Below are 15678 nucleotides of genomic sequence, written 5' to 3'. Positions count from 1 at the left end.
TTACAATAATAAAAAGAATCCCTTTGAATAGTGACCATTTCTGTTTCCTGTCTCCACCACCAATCCTCAAGATCAGCTACCATTCTTAGTTATAATTTTTATTTACAACTTCTAGACTCTGTGAGAAACTTCACTGACAACCAATATACTGTCAAACTTTGTCTCCTATATCAAATTTTGTCTTCATATGTGCAGCATTAAATTTTTAGATCCACATTGGACAAACCTAGTAGTTGTCAAACCACTGTTTTTGTTTAAATTCCTGCCATCCTCAGGGAGGCTTCTTTGCCACTCATCAAGTTTACAAACCCTGCTCATTGCCCCAGTTTGATTCAATGTTAAGGCCCTGCCCGGTGTAAACCTGACATTTAAAAATCCTTCAAAAAGTGTAATCTCCAAGATGAGAAATGTCATTTAAAATTATATGATATTTGAAGGTATTGTTTTTGATCAGATTGACCAAAGTTTCATCTGTATAAGTTTATACATGGTATTAACTGTGTCACTGGTGCAGATATTTACTGTGCCTCACTATTAACTCAGAATTAAATTTAAAATTATGTTTAACAGTCCATATTTGCAGTTGCAAATACTTTTGTAAATTCAGAGTTTTTGCTTAAAGCTTTTTCATAAACCTTTCTGTCGGCTGCATTGATGATTTGTCTTAAAGAGAATATCAACTATGTTCAACAAGTTTAGAAGGTTTGCAAGGTTCCTTATTTATTTGCCCCACTCTGTTCACCCCTCACCTCATCACATTGTATGATAACTCAACTCATCCGCTGTACCCGTTGTGGCCTCCTCTACATTGGGGAAACCAAGCAGAGGCTTGGGGACCGCTTTGCAGAACACCTACGCTCGGTTCGCAGTAAACAACTGCACCTCCCAGTCGCGAACCATTTCAACTCCCCCTCCCATTCCTCAGACGACATGTCCATCCTGGGCCTCCTGCAGTGCCACAACGATGCCACCCGATAGTTGCAGGAACAGCAACTCATATTCCGCTTGGGAACCCTGCAGCCCAATGGTATCAATGTGGATTTCACAAGCTTCAAAATCTCCCCTCCCACTACCGCATCCCAAAACCAGCCCAGCTCGTCCCCGCCTCCCTAACCTGTTCTTCCTCCCACCTATCTCCTCCTCCCACCTCAAGCTGCACCCCCATCTCCTACCTACTAATCTCATCCCGCCCCCTTGACCTGTCCGTCCTCCCTGGACTGACCTATCTCCTCCCTACCTCCCCACCTACACTCACCTTTACTGGCTCCATCCCCGCCTCTTTGACCAGTCTGTTTCCTCTGCACCTATCTTCTCCTCTATCCATCTTCTATCCGCCTCCCCCTCTCTCCCTATTTATTTCAGAACCCCCTTCCCCTCCCCCATTTCTGATGAAGGGTCTAGGCCCGAAACGTCAGCCTTCCCGCTCCTATGATGCTGCTTGGCCTGCTGTGTTCATCCAGCTCTACACCTCGTTATCTCAGATTCTCCAGCATCTGCAGTTCCTACTATCTCCTCCAGCACATCACCCGAGTTATTAATCTTTGTGCAGGTCTAATTAGTTGCTTTATCCCTTGATTTCAGCTACAGAGCTCATAAGTCAATTAGACCTTCTTCACAATCCATCAGTTGAATGTTCTGCCCAGAAGTCTAAGCTTTTGTTCATTTAATAATTTGTGTTCACTTACAAACACACTTACATTAAAATGCAATTATCAGATAATACAGGAAAAATGTAAGAGTATTTTCAATGTTTTTTCATTATTCAAGAATCTACTTATAAAAGCTGCAGTTTCAATTACATTTTGGCAAAGAATCTAAGCAGACTGAGGTTAGCATCAAAAAGGGATGGGCAGTCAGACATGATTGATTGAACTCTGATTTCACAAACTGGAAAAGGAACAGATTGTCTTTATAGTTGAAGATTGAAAAAAGTGGTATTGTACAAATGTTTCATGTTTAATAAATAATGTTTGCAATGAATTAGCTAATGTAAAAAAATGCAATGAATTCAGCAATGGGTGGTGCTATAAGCAGCTGGAATCTACATAAAAGTTATGTCTGTCAATTATAGAAGCAAATCAAAACAAACCCTAGAAATTATTTTAACATTAGAAATTCATGAGATTGGGTGGAGTGTTTGCATTATATCCTGTCAAATATTATTCTCCATTGTCTTCAAATCAACATTGCAGGCAGGGTCAGGTAGAAATTGCCTCACTATCTAGATCGGTGGAGTTTACTCATGCTACGTTAATCTAAATAAACGCAGGAATAAACTGTTCAGCCTGAAACCTCTTTTGTCATTCAATAAAATCATGGCTGACCTGCACTCCTTTTTATTCTGCTTTTATTCTCTATTTGTTAATATCCATTTACCTCACTCTTGAAATCTTCATTTGTTCTAAGATGCACAGCCTTTGTGGGTAAGACAGTTGTATTAGCTTGTGCATAAAAAATGAGCTTTTCTCAATTTTGAAATTTTTCCCTTATTTTCATTCATTCATTCTTAAAAAAATAGCTTATTCCCATCTGCCTTATTGAACATTTTTAAACAATTGAAATGCATTGTTCGCCCTTCGTTAATTCATAAAGGAATACAAGTTAAGTTTATACAATCTGTCCTCAAAATTTAAGCTCAGTATCACTAATGGTGATTCTGCACTATACCCACTCTGCAGTCAGCATATACTTTCCAAAATATGGTACCCAAAACTGAATGCAGTCTTACTGATGGGATTTAGGTAAGGTTCCATAGAACTGAAGCAGAACTTATTCCTTTTACTTATTCTACCCACTTGAGGAAAAAGCCAACATTCAGTTAATCTTGGAGCAAATTACCATAGATGCTGGGATCTATACTGAAAACAAAAAATGCTGGAAATCAGAGGTCAGGCAGCATTTAGGGAGAGAAAGCAAGCTAATGTTTTAAGTCTAGGTGACTCTTCATCAGAGTTGAATCTGTCAATAATTTCTATCTAAAGTTATTATAAACATTAACAAAATAAAACACACTCCTCATTTTCTGAACTTTATTCAAATCTCAATACTGGCATGGTGATGCTTCCATATGGAGTATCTGAAACTTAATATGTAGTTCATGTTAGCGCTTAGGATCCTCTATAGGTACTGTACGAGAAGGGACTCAGGAGAAGAGCAATGTGGTACTTCTGACATGCATCAGAGATGTTGAAGACAACCTGAAAGAACATAATGAGGGAGGTTCAGCTGTAGGCTCCAGTCAGACGGATTCCTTGCATGTGGGTAATTTTGACCTGGCATGATAATATAAAATGGAGATATGAACAATCAGGAGAGTTGTAAATGGGCTGTTGATTCACTACCAATGATTTTATGTTATCAGACAATGTCAAAATTACCCCTATAAAATTGTTTAAAGCTATACTTCAAAAACTCCTACCCCGTTGTAAAGGAAATTAAATAATTTAATAAGAAAGACCAATCCTAAGACCATCCTGAAGCTATGAGAACATTTGCCTTGAGTAGATGGATGTAGTGCACTTGTATCCTCATTATGCCATACTCATGGTGATTCTATCAATCATACAATAGAATCTTATCAAGTTAATTTCATTTATGAACCTTATTTCTAGAAACATTTTTCAATTGTCTTCTAATGTTATTGTTAAATATTAGAAGTAAACACTTTTTATTCCTGTATTGCATGAGTTCTGTTGATATACTTGGAACATTTCAGCTTGGTTGCAGCATTTTCTGTAGTTGTTACCTCTATGTATGGATAGAAACTGGCCATCTTTAATGATTGCCAATACTCATCTACTGCAAACTTCATCTTGTATATCCCAGGAACAAAGGTTTCTGATGTAAGCAGACCTGGGCACCTGCCATCGGAGTTTGTAATCCTGCAGACACAGAAGTGCATAGTGAAATCACATTTGCTGTGTCTGAATTACCTATTTCACTGAAGCAAGCATCACTTAATGGTATTACATAATGTACATTATTGTGACTTTTTTAAATGACTAAAATGTGGAGAAAACAGTGCACAACAAGCTACAGTTTACTTCCTCATTTTTGCCTGGACAAAAGTTGCAGTAATACGAATATGATCTTTTATGTTTCCTTTATAAAGCAAACATTTTTTACAAAACTACCACCAAGTAGGAAGTAATATTTGTGCCACTAAAATGCCAGGCAATGGCCATCTCCAATAAGAGATGAATACAACTTTTTTGCTGGTAATGCCCCTTGACATTAAATGGTCTTATTGTCACTGAATACCCAATAATCAATATCCTGGGTGGTGGTGGTAGGGTGGGGGTGTAGGGGTTTGGGTAGTGGTGAGAGTTATCACTGACTAGGAAATTGACTGGACTCAACACATAACACAACGGCTGCAAGAACAGGTCAGAGGCTAGGAACAGTAACTTACCTCTGAACTCCGCACAGCCTGTCCACCATCTACGATGCACAAGTCAGGCGTTTGTTGGAATACTCCCCACTTGCCTGAAGTGTGCAGCTCCAACAACACTGAAGAAGTTTGACCAAGGACAAGCCAGGACAAAGCAGCACACACGATTGGCACCAAATCCACAAGCATCTGCTCCCTCCACCACCAAAGTTCAGTAGTAGCAGTGTGTACAATCTACCACATACACGCATAAATTTATGAAAGATCCTTAGCATCTTCCAGAGCCATGACCACTTCAATCCAGAAGGACAAGGGCAGCTGATACAGGGGAACATCATTTGCAAGTTCCCCTCCAAGCCACTCACAATCCTGATTTGGAATTATATCATTGTTCCTTCCATGTTGCTGGGTCAAAATCCTGGAAATCCCTCCCTAACGGCATTGTGGGTCAACCTACAGCACGAGGACTGCAGCGATTCAAGAAGGCAGTTCACCACTACCTTCTCAAGGTCAGCTAGGGATGGGCAATAAATGCTAGCCAGCATCCCACGAGCGAATAAAAACTAACTTCTGCTTTAACAAAGGAAAAGATGTTGTACAAAGGTGCAAATTAGAAAAAAGCATACCAACCCAAAAGAAGAATTAGATCAGATGACTAAAGGTTAGAACAGAGTTGGGTGATAAAGAAAATCTTAAAAGCTGCATTGTACTACTCTGTGAATCAGGGTTAGTTTACTCAGTTGTCTGGACGGCTGTTTTGTGATGTACTGTGATGCCAACAGCACAGATTCAATTGCCATACCAATTGAGGTTACCATGAAGATCCAACCTTCTCAACTTTGCCTTTTGTTTGAAGTGTGTTGATCCTCAGATTAACCCACCACCAATCGCCTCTGTCTAATGAGAGAGCAATCTTTTAGGGACTATGATGACTTCACCTTTGCTCTGTGATTCTGCAATTTGAGGGCAGCAATTGCAGAATATGGAGCCACCAATAATTGGTTAATGGAGAGCGTGGAGGAGGACTTTGTGATGAATGGTTGTTGAGCTAGAGGAGGTTATACAGACAAGGAGGCACCAGGCAATTAAGGGATATAAGTGTAATGAGAATGTTAACAGTTAAGCCATTGAGGACCCAAAAACAAAATAGTTCAATGAGAATGGGGTGAAAGACTTTAGTGCAGGATAAGTTACAGGTAGTCAAGTTTAAATGAGTTGAGATTTATGGAGGTCAGAGACTGTCCTTGAATTTGGAATTAATTAGTTTGGAAGCAACAAAGGCATAATTGAAAAGCAGAAGATTAGCTATCAGGGCTAGAAGGAAACAATGCTAGAAGTGGAAGTAATCAGTCTTTGCGACACAAGTGTTTGGGAGCTCTGTCAAATATGATGTTGAAATTGCAAGCTAGATCAAGACTGTGGCTCAAGAGGTACATAGCTTTGGTGGAATTGGAAGAACTCACAATGGGTGCTGCAGACAAGGGTTTTAGATATTTTCTAATCAACCGGTTTAGAGATAATATTACACACTTTTGACGCAGGAGGAATTTGAGCCCAGGCCTCCTGGCTCAGAGGTAGAGACACTACCCAGTGCCACAAGAGCCCCAGCGGGATAGTTTTAGACTTCCAATGTTTAGTTAGAGTAAATTGAAGCAGATTCTGAAACTATCTGATAGACATGGAGTTTGCCAAGGCTGTGCAAAGATAGAATTGGGTGTCATGAGTGGACATGTCAAAGTCAGGTATGAAATCATTGCCACAGATAAGTAAGATGCAGAGAGCTAAAGACAGTTTCTTGGGGAACTCTGAGAGCATTGAGCAAGTGTGACAATGAAATTATTTCCTGGAATTACTTGGCTACTATTAAATAATTGAGTGTGGAGGCCAGCATGGACAGTTACACAGAGTTCAACAATGGAGGAGAGGTATTGGAGGTGGACAGTTTGGTTCATTGTGCCAAAAGCTGTATAGAGTCAAATACTCAGTTTTAAGTGTTCACGGACACAGACTTTGTCTGTGTTCAAAAATTGTTTGCTGCAATTCACAATGTGTAAAATTTAAAGGGCTTCCCAAATTAGCAGTGATGGAAGGAAATTGTTTTCAATTATCTGAATTTGTTTGGTGCTTTTCTTTAAGGAAAACATAGTAGACCACTGTCGCTACTATTACTGCCTCTTTCTCAATGAGCTGTTCAAAGTACTGTCTCCTTTTCCTTTGTATTTGGTGGGCTACTTCGGCTCAGTGCTTCTGATTATGGATCCAGTACAAACAGTAATATCCCCAGAGTAACCCTGCTAGATATGATAAGGCTGGCCGAGAAATTTCAGTCTTAAGCGAGTCTAGCATGTTCAGACCTATAAATTAGGAGGATGCAGTCTTAGCATCCCAATAAACACAATATATAAAGAAGTTTTCATGTGCCATTCTGGGAGGCTGGCTTCCCTGAAGTTCAGTCTCGAGTTCCAATTAGTTGATCTCTTGATGGCTGTATAATTTTACTTTAAGAATTTGATTTAGTTATTTAAATACAATGTACAGACATCTGAATAAAATCAAAACAGCTCTGTCATAAATCTTTCTACTTTATCCTTACGCTGGTGTGAATGCAATATTTTCATGAAGCTGTGAAGATTTGCTAAGAATGTGAAGTCCTCAGCTCACACAACCATCTCATAGAAACATAGAAGATGGGAGCAGGAGGAGGCCATTCGGCCCTTTGAGCCTGCTCCTCCACTCATCATGATCATAGCCTAATCCTGCTTTCTCCCCATAACCTTTGATCCTATTCGCCTCAAGTGCTATATCAAGCCACCTCTTGAATACATTCAATGTTTTGGCATCAACTACTTCCTGTGGTAATGAATTCCACAGGCTCACCACTCTTTGGGTGAAGAGATGTCTCCTCATCTCCATCCTAAATCATCTACCCCGAATCCTCATACTGTGACCCTTGACTCTGGACACACCCACCATCGGGAACATCCTCCTTGCATTGATCCTGAATAGCCCTGTTAGAGTTTTCAAAGTCTCTATGAGATCCCTGTCACTCATCTGCAGTCTAGCGAAAAAAATCCTAACCTAGTCAATCTCTCTTCATACGTCAGACCCACTATCCCCAGAATCAGCCTAGTAAACCTTCGCTGCACTCCCTCGACAGCAAGAGCATCCTTCCTCAGAAAAGGAGACCAAAACTGCACACAATATTCTAGGTGTGGCCTCACTAAGTCCCTGTATAACCGCAACAACACATCCCTGCTCCTGTACTCGAAATCTCTCGCAATGAAGGCCAACATACCATTTGCTTTCTTTACCGCCTGCTGCACCTGCATGCTTACCTTCAGCAACTGGTGCACAAGGATGCCCAGGTCCTGCTGCACACTCCCCTCTCCAAATTTACAGCCATTTACAGCAATTTAGCATCCCAATAAACATAATATATAAAAAAGTATTTATGTGGCATTCTGGGAGGCTGGCTTCCCTGAAGTCAAGTCTTCATGTTTTTGCTTCCAAAGTGAATAACCTCACATTTATCCAAATTGTACTGCATCTGCCATTGATTTGCCCACTCACCCAACCTGTTGAGATCATGCTGAAGGATGTCTGCATCCTCGTCACAGTTCACCCTCCCACCCAACTTGGTATCATCTGCAAACTTGGAGATGTTACATTTTGTTGCCACATCCAAATCATTACTATATATTGTGAATAGCTGGGGTCCCAGCACCGATCCCTGTGGCACACCACTAGTTACTGCCAGCCAATTTAAAAAGGATCCATTAATTCTTACTCTTTGTTTCCTCTCTGCCAACCAGTTTTTCTGTCCATTCTCCTCAGAGAACACATGCAAGCAACAAAGGAACATTTTCCCATTTAGAAAATGGAATTGTGACAGATAATCATAAATCTATTGCCATGCCGGTTCATCATTCCACCACATGAGGGCAAAACTGGGAGGATCAAATAGCCTAATAAAATCACTTCAATACCAATTGCTTTTACACTTGTCTTCCTAAAGACTAATGACCTTTTTAAACTGTTAATGGTTAGATTTGACTTACCCTGTTGCAATCTCTCTCCATGCCTTGTCTTCCAGTCTGACAACACTGACTGCGACATGTGCAGCAGGGATGCCTTGTGCTGTGTTCAGTATGTGGGTAGTTAGAGGACTCTGTGACATTTTGTGGTCTGGAGAGTTACTCTGTTACAGAGGAATTGTTCAAAAGTTAATGTCAGACATCTTTTAAAACAAATTATATATATTTAATTTATATTTAAATATACTTATATATAAACTTATATATTTAAATCTATTCGTACTTTGTTAATTCTAAATATCTGCCCTGGTTTGACATTTGGAAGTTTCTCTCCAGTTATAAATATGGATATATATTAGCTGCCAGCTAAGTTACTTTAACCCTCTGTAGTGATCCAGGTACAGATTGTGCAAGCGCTCCAGTCAGCCGCATGTGATAGATATGCCATTGTGTTCCTCTCTATTACAAGACACAGAATTATATGGTGCCCCTCTCTGATTTGTATAAATTGGGAGAAACTGCAAGTTTTGGAATCCGAGCTTTTCTTCTTCTCAGCCAACAATGCATTCTGCCACATGTTAAAAGAAGGTGAACATAGACATGTTGAAGAGAATATCTTTCTTGGGATTGTGTGTAGCTAGCAAGGCTGATATTTATTGCCCATCCCTAGTAATCTAGAAGGTGTGTAAATCTTGGACATCTGCAGCCCATTAGATGAAAATATGTGGCAGTTTCAATAAGTAGTGAGATCCAAGATTTTGATCAAGCAATGTGGGGGGATTGCTGTTATATGTTCAACTTAGGATGGTGTGTAACTTGCAGCAAGAATTCGAGTTTGTCATATCCTTATGTGCCTCCATTTGCTCCTGTAGTTGTTGGAGGGGGCAGCATATGGCCCATGCATGCTACCACCACATCACAGAATATAGTGGATTGCTGTTGTCTCTTACTGTCCTGTAGCTCATCAAGTTGCTTCATCTTTTGACAGAATCTGGTTTATTCTAGAATGGATAAGAACTTGTTATGTGCTCATAAAACATGACATTATATATAATTTATTAAGGCTGTTATGTTGTTTTGAGGTAATCTGTATGATTGTTGTGACCTCCTTCCTGGTTTCTTCCCAATTAAACCTTGTCAATCAAGTGTGTAACTTCTTTCCCATCTCTCTGCCAATGCACACACCAATGAAGTCATAGAGTCACAAAGATATACAGCAAAGAAACAGGCCCTTCGGTCTAAGACATCCATGCCAACCAGATATCCTAAATTAATCTAGGTCCATTTGCCAGCATTTGGCCCACATCCCTCTAAACCCTTCCTAATCGTATGCCCATCCAGATGCCTTTTAAATGTACGTAATTGTACCAGCCTCCACCACTTCCTCTGGCAGCTCATTCCATGCATGCACCATCCTCTGTGGGAAAATATTGCCCTTTAGGTCCCTTTTAAACCTTTCCCTCTCACCTTAAACCTATGCCCTCTAGTTTTGGATTCCCCTACCCTGGGGAAAAGACTTTGACTATTTATGCTATCCGTGCCCTCATGACTTTATAAATTCTATGATATCACACCTCAGCCTCCGATGCTCCAGTGAATAACTTGCTTTCTGATTTCCCCAGATACCTCTCTGAGACAGTCAAATGAAGATGATACTTGACAAAAAATGATTAAGAGGTGACAGATGTGGTGGATGAGGTAATTGCAGTGGATGTTGTTTAAATGGACTTTCAGATAGCTCTTGCCTGTACCATATTAGAAGTTATGGGAGACAATTAAAGGTTGCTGATTAGGATAAAGAGTTAATTCAATGTATATCAATGATCTGGATATAAGGCAGGAGACAATTAAATCCAAATTTTAATATAGCAAAATGGTAAAAATAATAAATAATTCTGAGAATCAAAAGAAGCTGCACCTGATTACTAATAAGATAGTGGAATGGAATAAAAGTGGCAGATCAAATTAAGTGTCATTATGAGATAGTTCAATTTTGTTTAATGGAAAAATAATAAGGGGTAACAACTATAAAACTTAAATTAAATCGTAAGCTTGTATAAAGACAGTATTAGCTTCCACAATATATGACATTCAACTTTACTTCCTTCATTAATCTAGAAGCTGTCACTAACTTAAGTAAGCTGTATGCATGACATTGACTTGAATGAAATAAAAGTCCCTCCCAATAGATTTAGTCATGAAATAAAAGAACAGAATAAAGGGACAGTGATAACTTGGATAAGTAACTGGCTAGAGTATAGGAAGCAGGATGTAACAGTTGCTTTTCCAGCTGGAGATGACTATATCATGGGGATGTCCAGATCTGTATTAGGGCCATTATTTGTCTTGTACATAAATGACTTAGACTTGAAATTAGAGAGTACAATTGCAAAGTTTCCAGATTATGTAAACTTTGCAAATGCAGCAAATAATAAGTAGGATAATGACAGACTTTGGAAGGATGTAGGCAAGCTGATGCAATGGACAGATATAATTTCATGTGGATAAATGTGAAACAATGCACTTTGGGGGAAATAACGTAGAGAGGTAGGATAACCCAAATGACTTCATTTTGATAGTGGGAAAGTCAGAGACCTGGAAGTGCACAGTCAAACATTTTTGAAGATGATAGCTGATAAAATGGTTAGGAAAGCATTTGGGATATTTGTGTTTATAACTAGGAGAATAGAATACAAAATCAAGGATGTTTTGCTAAATCTCTGCTAACCACCAACTAACCCATTGTGATATTTCTGGGTAACATGGTTAAAGAAGGATATTGTAACCTTCTGAAACATTTAATTGCCTCCTGTAGTGGGAAGTCTAGTAGGGTTGTGAAATCAGAAATGTTTTCCTTCAAGCAGAAAATGTTAAGCAGAGATTTAACAGAGATATTCAAAATTATAAGGGGTTTTGATAGAGCATTTAGAGAGAAATTATTTCCTCTGCCAAATGGTTGGTAACCAAAGGTCATAAATTTTAAGAAGAATTAAGAAAAATTGTTGAAACTCTTTTCACGCAAAGGATTGTTCAGTTCTGGAGCACATGATCTGAAAGGGTGGTGAAAACAAATTCCTTAGGAAATTGTTTGTTTGGTTTGGATATGACGTACACCTATTTTCCCTTTTCCCACAGTTTAGCAGGTTAATTATCAACTTGTTAATATAGAAACTTTTAAAAGGACATGTACTGGAAAAGAACTAATTTACAAGCACACATTAAAAAGGTAGGGTATGGAATTAAATGAGACAACTCTTTCAAAAGCTGGCACAGACATGATTGGCTGAATTACCTGATTCTAATATGATGTAATTCAAATCAAAACAAAGAAGTTCAGAATCTCAGTGAAATGCTTCATCCTACCTGAATGTCTTCTCCCTTATTCATTCTGTAAACCAGAGTATTCTCTGTAACCTCTGAAAAATTGCTTTGCTTCAAGCATCCTCACCATCATTGCTATACAGTAACTTTTCCATTATCTTTATCACAGTAATGTGCATTTATATAGCACCTTTATTACAAAATATCTGAAGGTGCTTCACAGGAGTTCTATCAAACAAAATTTGACACTGAGTCTCATAAAGCAATGTCAGGACAGGTGACTAATTACATAAGTCTTAAGAAAATTCTTAAATAGAGAGACATAACTGGTGAGACAGAGAGGTTTAAGGAACATATTCCAGAGTTTAGTCCATAAGCAGTTGAAGATATGGCTGCCAATAGTGAAACAAGTCAAATTAGGAATATCGAAGAGTCCAGAAACGGGGAAGAGCCAAGGACTAGAAACTTAAAATTGAGATTTTGTGAACTGTGTGTCAACATAAGCCAGCACAGGAAGAGGAATGAACAGAATTGCTGCAAATTAGGATGGCAGATATTAGGATGTGATCTAGTTTATGGACGTTGTTGGAAGGGAGATAGAAGTGAGAGCTTTGGAACAGTGAAGTCTAAAGGCAACAAAGGCAAAGATGACGGTTCTAGCAGCAGGTGAGCTGAGGCAGAGAAATAACAGATGATGGTATGGCAGTGGAAATGGACAACTTTTGTGATGGTCCACCCTGCTCCTATGCTGCACAAAGTGCTTGTTGCAAACACTTCAATTCATGCCATCACCCACACAAGATTGCACATATAAATCATTTCCCACTTCTACAAACGGTATTCTTTGAGATTAACTTGGGTTTCCATCCTCATATTCAGATCCCTGCCGTACACAAGCTTTGGCACTTTCCTGCATCTTTTTACACAAGAACAACCTATGGAGCACTTTTACAGGCACTTCACGGAAACATTGTGAAACAAAATCTAACACCAAGCCACAAGAGGAGGTATTAGGTCAGATGACCAAAAGCTTCATGGTCAAAGAGGCAGGTTTTATGGAATGTTTTGAAATGGGAAGGTGAACTTGTAAGACTGGTGGATAGGGAAAGAATACAAGAGCTTGGGCCAAGGCAACTGAAGGCACAGTCGCCCTTGGGGAAGTGATTAAAATTGGGGATGTTCAAGAGGCTAGAATGAGTCGAGTACAGATATCTCAGAGAATTGAGGGATTGGAGGAGGTTACAAAAGCTAGGGAGTGGAGGTGATGCCATGAAGAGACAACAGCATCTTTCATTTATACCATACATGAACTACAGGAAAGTATCTTGTGGTACTTCACTAAAGCTCACCAGATAAATCACTAAGGCTTCTTTGAGAACACAATTCAAACTCACAACCTCCACCATCCAGAAGGGCAATGACAGCAAATACATGGGAACACCATCACCTGAAAATTCCCCTCCAAGTCACACACCATCCTGACTTAGAACTATATCACTGTTTCTGACTGCTGCGGAGTCAAAATCTTGAAACTTCCTTGCTAATAGCACTGTAGATCTATCTACATCAAATGGACGGAAGCAGTTCAAGGAAGCAGCTCACCACCATCTGGGTCATAAAAACTGGCCTAGCTAATGATGCCCAGATCCCATGAACAAATAAAAGAAGAAGTTGGACTGAGCTAAAGAAGAAATTGGAACTAAAAGCTTTGTAAAAGACTTAAGTTTTAAAGATTGTTTAAAGGACACAATACATATTAGCAAAGGAAATAAATACTATATACATTTTTTTGTTTCTTTGAGCTAATTTAACTTTGTAATCCTTCTTATTGACTTAAGTTTTATGAATACTGGAATGCAAATAAAAATATTTTCCTTGAATCTGTTAAATACAGGGGATGGTGTACAATATTTATCTGTGATAAATGTAAGTGATGTGGGTCGAGGGTTTTCAGTAACAGAACCTTGCTCTGAAGCTTCACATGTTGTTTTCATATGGCTTCACAGTTGGCAGTGAAAGGTGCTTACAACTGCTGGCCCATGCAAAAAAAAGAGGCATCGGATTGTGTCGCGTCATGTAATTTTGACTGAGGTGGAGAGTGAATGATACTGAATATCTTTCATTATTGTGATAATCCTAAAAATAATGGCTATATTTAATAACTAGAAAAGAACTTAAAGAAATAAAGTCTAGGTAAATACCATTAATGCAATAAATACTTTTCAAACATTTAAGCTATGACTGTATTCTTACATTTAACCAGATAACTTACAGTGTAAGTGTTTACTGTAAGTCTACCCCAAGTGTGTTCAAGAAAACTATATCATTTAAAACTTTCCAAAGATTCAATTGCAAAACTTTAACAGTTACACACATCTGTTTTCTTGGTAGATCTCAACAACCCACCTTTTTAAATTTGAGATGATCCCGAATTTGCAAAAGGCGCTGTGCACTCATTTAATCTAATGTTCCTTTGAGATATGTAATGCACTCACATATGTGACAGCTGAAAATCTATGCAGTGAATTTCCGGTTTTCAGCTTTGTAGCGGCCTTGAGATTGTCATTCAAATCTAAAGTGTTTGCTTTTTTCGTAATGACAGCTCTGTCAATATCCATGCCCTGATCCAATCCTACATAACCTGTGTTTTCAGTGAAAAGATAAATCTAGTTAATAATTATTGTTAACATAGTGGAGAGTAGAAAGATCAGTAGGTTTTGAGGGGAGGATTACTAGATAAAGGGGGAGTATGCGAGAGTTGTTCAGTTAACTCTTCATACCAAGAAGAAGAACACTGGAGACAAGCATTGAACAGAGGGCAAATAGAGAAATGTCAATGTTATTTAGTATTAAGCCCTCTGGTTAAGGAAAGGCTGATATTTTAAGACTTTTGTGGACAGCTTTATTCAATTAAATGAAATGAAATGTGGATTATACAAAAGCCAGCCACCACTCAGCAGAACTTTTACTTCTAGCCTAAAAAATATGTAGCACAAACACAAAACAAGTTGCACAAATGTGGACAAATGTTGAAATTACAATACTATCTGGTAGGTAATTGAAAGATCAGCTTTCTAAAATTTGGATTCATGATGACTCTGAGAAATTACTGATATCATTTGCAATAAAGCGTATTTAGTCGGCATCATATGCTCACACTTGCAGTAATCTACACTCAATAGAGATCATTTAGTCATTGCTTTCGTCATTTGTCCTCAGAAGTTAATCATTTACCAAAATGTGACATACCAAGTGATGAAATAGCAATCAATTGACAGAATTAGTTATCAATTGATGTCAAATGAAATCACAGAAACAAGATAAATTATAATCATTTAAGGGTCTAGGCCCGAAACGTCGACTTTCCTGCTCCTCTGAAGCTGCCTGACCTGTTGTCTTCCTCCAGCTCCACACTGTATCAACTCTGACTCCAGCTTCTGCAGTTCTTGCTATCTCTAAGGAGTTCATAGAATGTTTTTGTGATTGTTTCTTAGTACAGCATATTCTGGAACCAACCAGCTAGCTGGCTATACTAGACATGTTGCAATGAAACAGGATTAATTAATGATCTCATTGTGATTACATTTTATATTCAGTTTTAGAGAGAACAGAGTGGGTCCTAGGTTAGGGTTTGTAACTTATGCTCATGGATGCAGAAAATCCAATGTGGAAATGATTAACAATGATGACTTCTCATGTTAAATTAGAAGCTGTAAATGAAGAAGAGACTGGGCCCGGGCCTAGCCAGCATTTGTGGTGTTCTCCCAGTTTTCCTGATCACTGTAATGGAAATGAACTTGCCAGGTAAGATAAATAGACCAGCTGGTCATATACTGCTTACGGATATCATAATATTGCCACTAAGTCATGGCAGTGGTTACATCTCATTGTCGTCCAAATTCCATTACTCACAGGCCAAGGGGTGCTCAATGA

At 38.8% G+C, this 15678-nt stretch overlaps 1 protein-coding gene across 3 annotated transcripts; it reads right to left on the bottom strand.

Annotated features, from left to right (window-relative positions):
* Positions 1 to 3015: 3015 nt before the first annotated feature.
* Positions 3016 to 15244, bottom strand: LOC109915770 (5-hydroxyisourate hydrolase-like). 3 transcript variants are annotated; one of them, XM_048605921.1, is made up of 5 exons: positions 15135 to 15228; positions 14241 to 14386; positions 8449 to 8588; positions 3746 to 3881; positions 3016 to 3197 (listed from the first exon to the last, which is right to left on the bottom strand). In XM_048605921.1, exons 1-5 carry the CDS (start codon positions 15211 to 15213, stop codon positions 3108 to 3110), a joined length of 591 nt encoding a protein of 196 aa, XP_048461878.1. In that variant the 5' UTR covers positions 15214 to 15228; the 3' UTR covers positions 3016 to 3107. The 3 variants fall into 3 exon arrangements, with proteins under 3 accessions (XP_048461878.1, XP_020371028.1, XP_048461879.1); XM_048605922.1 differs by having other exon boundaries at positions 3159 to 3272; positions 15135 to 15244; XM_020515439.2 differs by lacking the exon at positions 15135 to 15228 and having other exon boundaries at positions 14152 to 14356.
* Positions 15245 to 15678: the final 434 nt, after the last annotated feature.

The sequence above is a fragment of the Rhincodon typus genome, chromosome 15, assembly GCF_021869965.1.
Source record: "Rhincodon typus isolate 14 chromosome 15, sRhiTyp1.1, whole genome shotgun sequence".
Taxonomy (NCBI): domain Eukaryota; kingdom Metazoa; phylum Chordata; class Chondrichthyes; order Orectolobiformes; family Rhincodontidae; genus Rhincodon; species Rhincodon typus.
This window is presented reverse-complemented; position numbering and strand designations above follow the sequence as displayed.

Coding starts and splice junctions, on each gene's coding strand:
- LOC109915770 (XM_048605921.1), bottom strand. CDS start 15,213: ATGAACTCCTTAGAGATAGCAAGAACTGCAGAAGCTGGAGTCAGAGTT. Junction 3,882..8,448: donor TGGAGAGAGATTGCAACAGG/GTAAGTCAAATC, acceptor CTGTGTCTGCAG/GATTACAAACTCCGATGGCA. Junction 3,198..3,745: donor GTTTCTATCCATACATAGAG/GTAACAACTACA, acceptor ATGTTCTTTCAG/GTTGTCTTCAACATCTCTGA.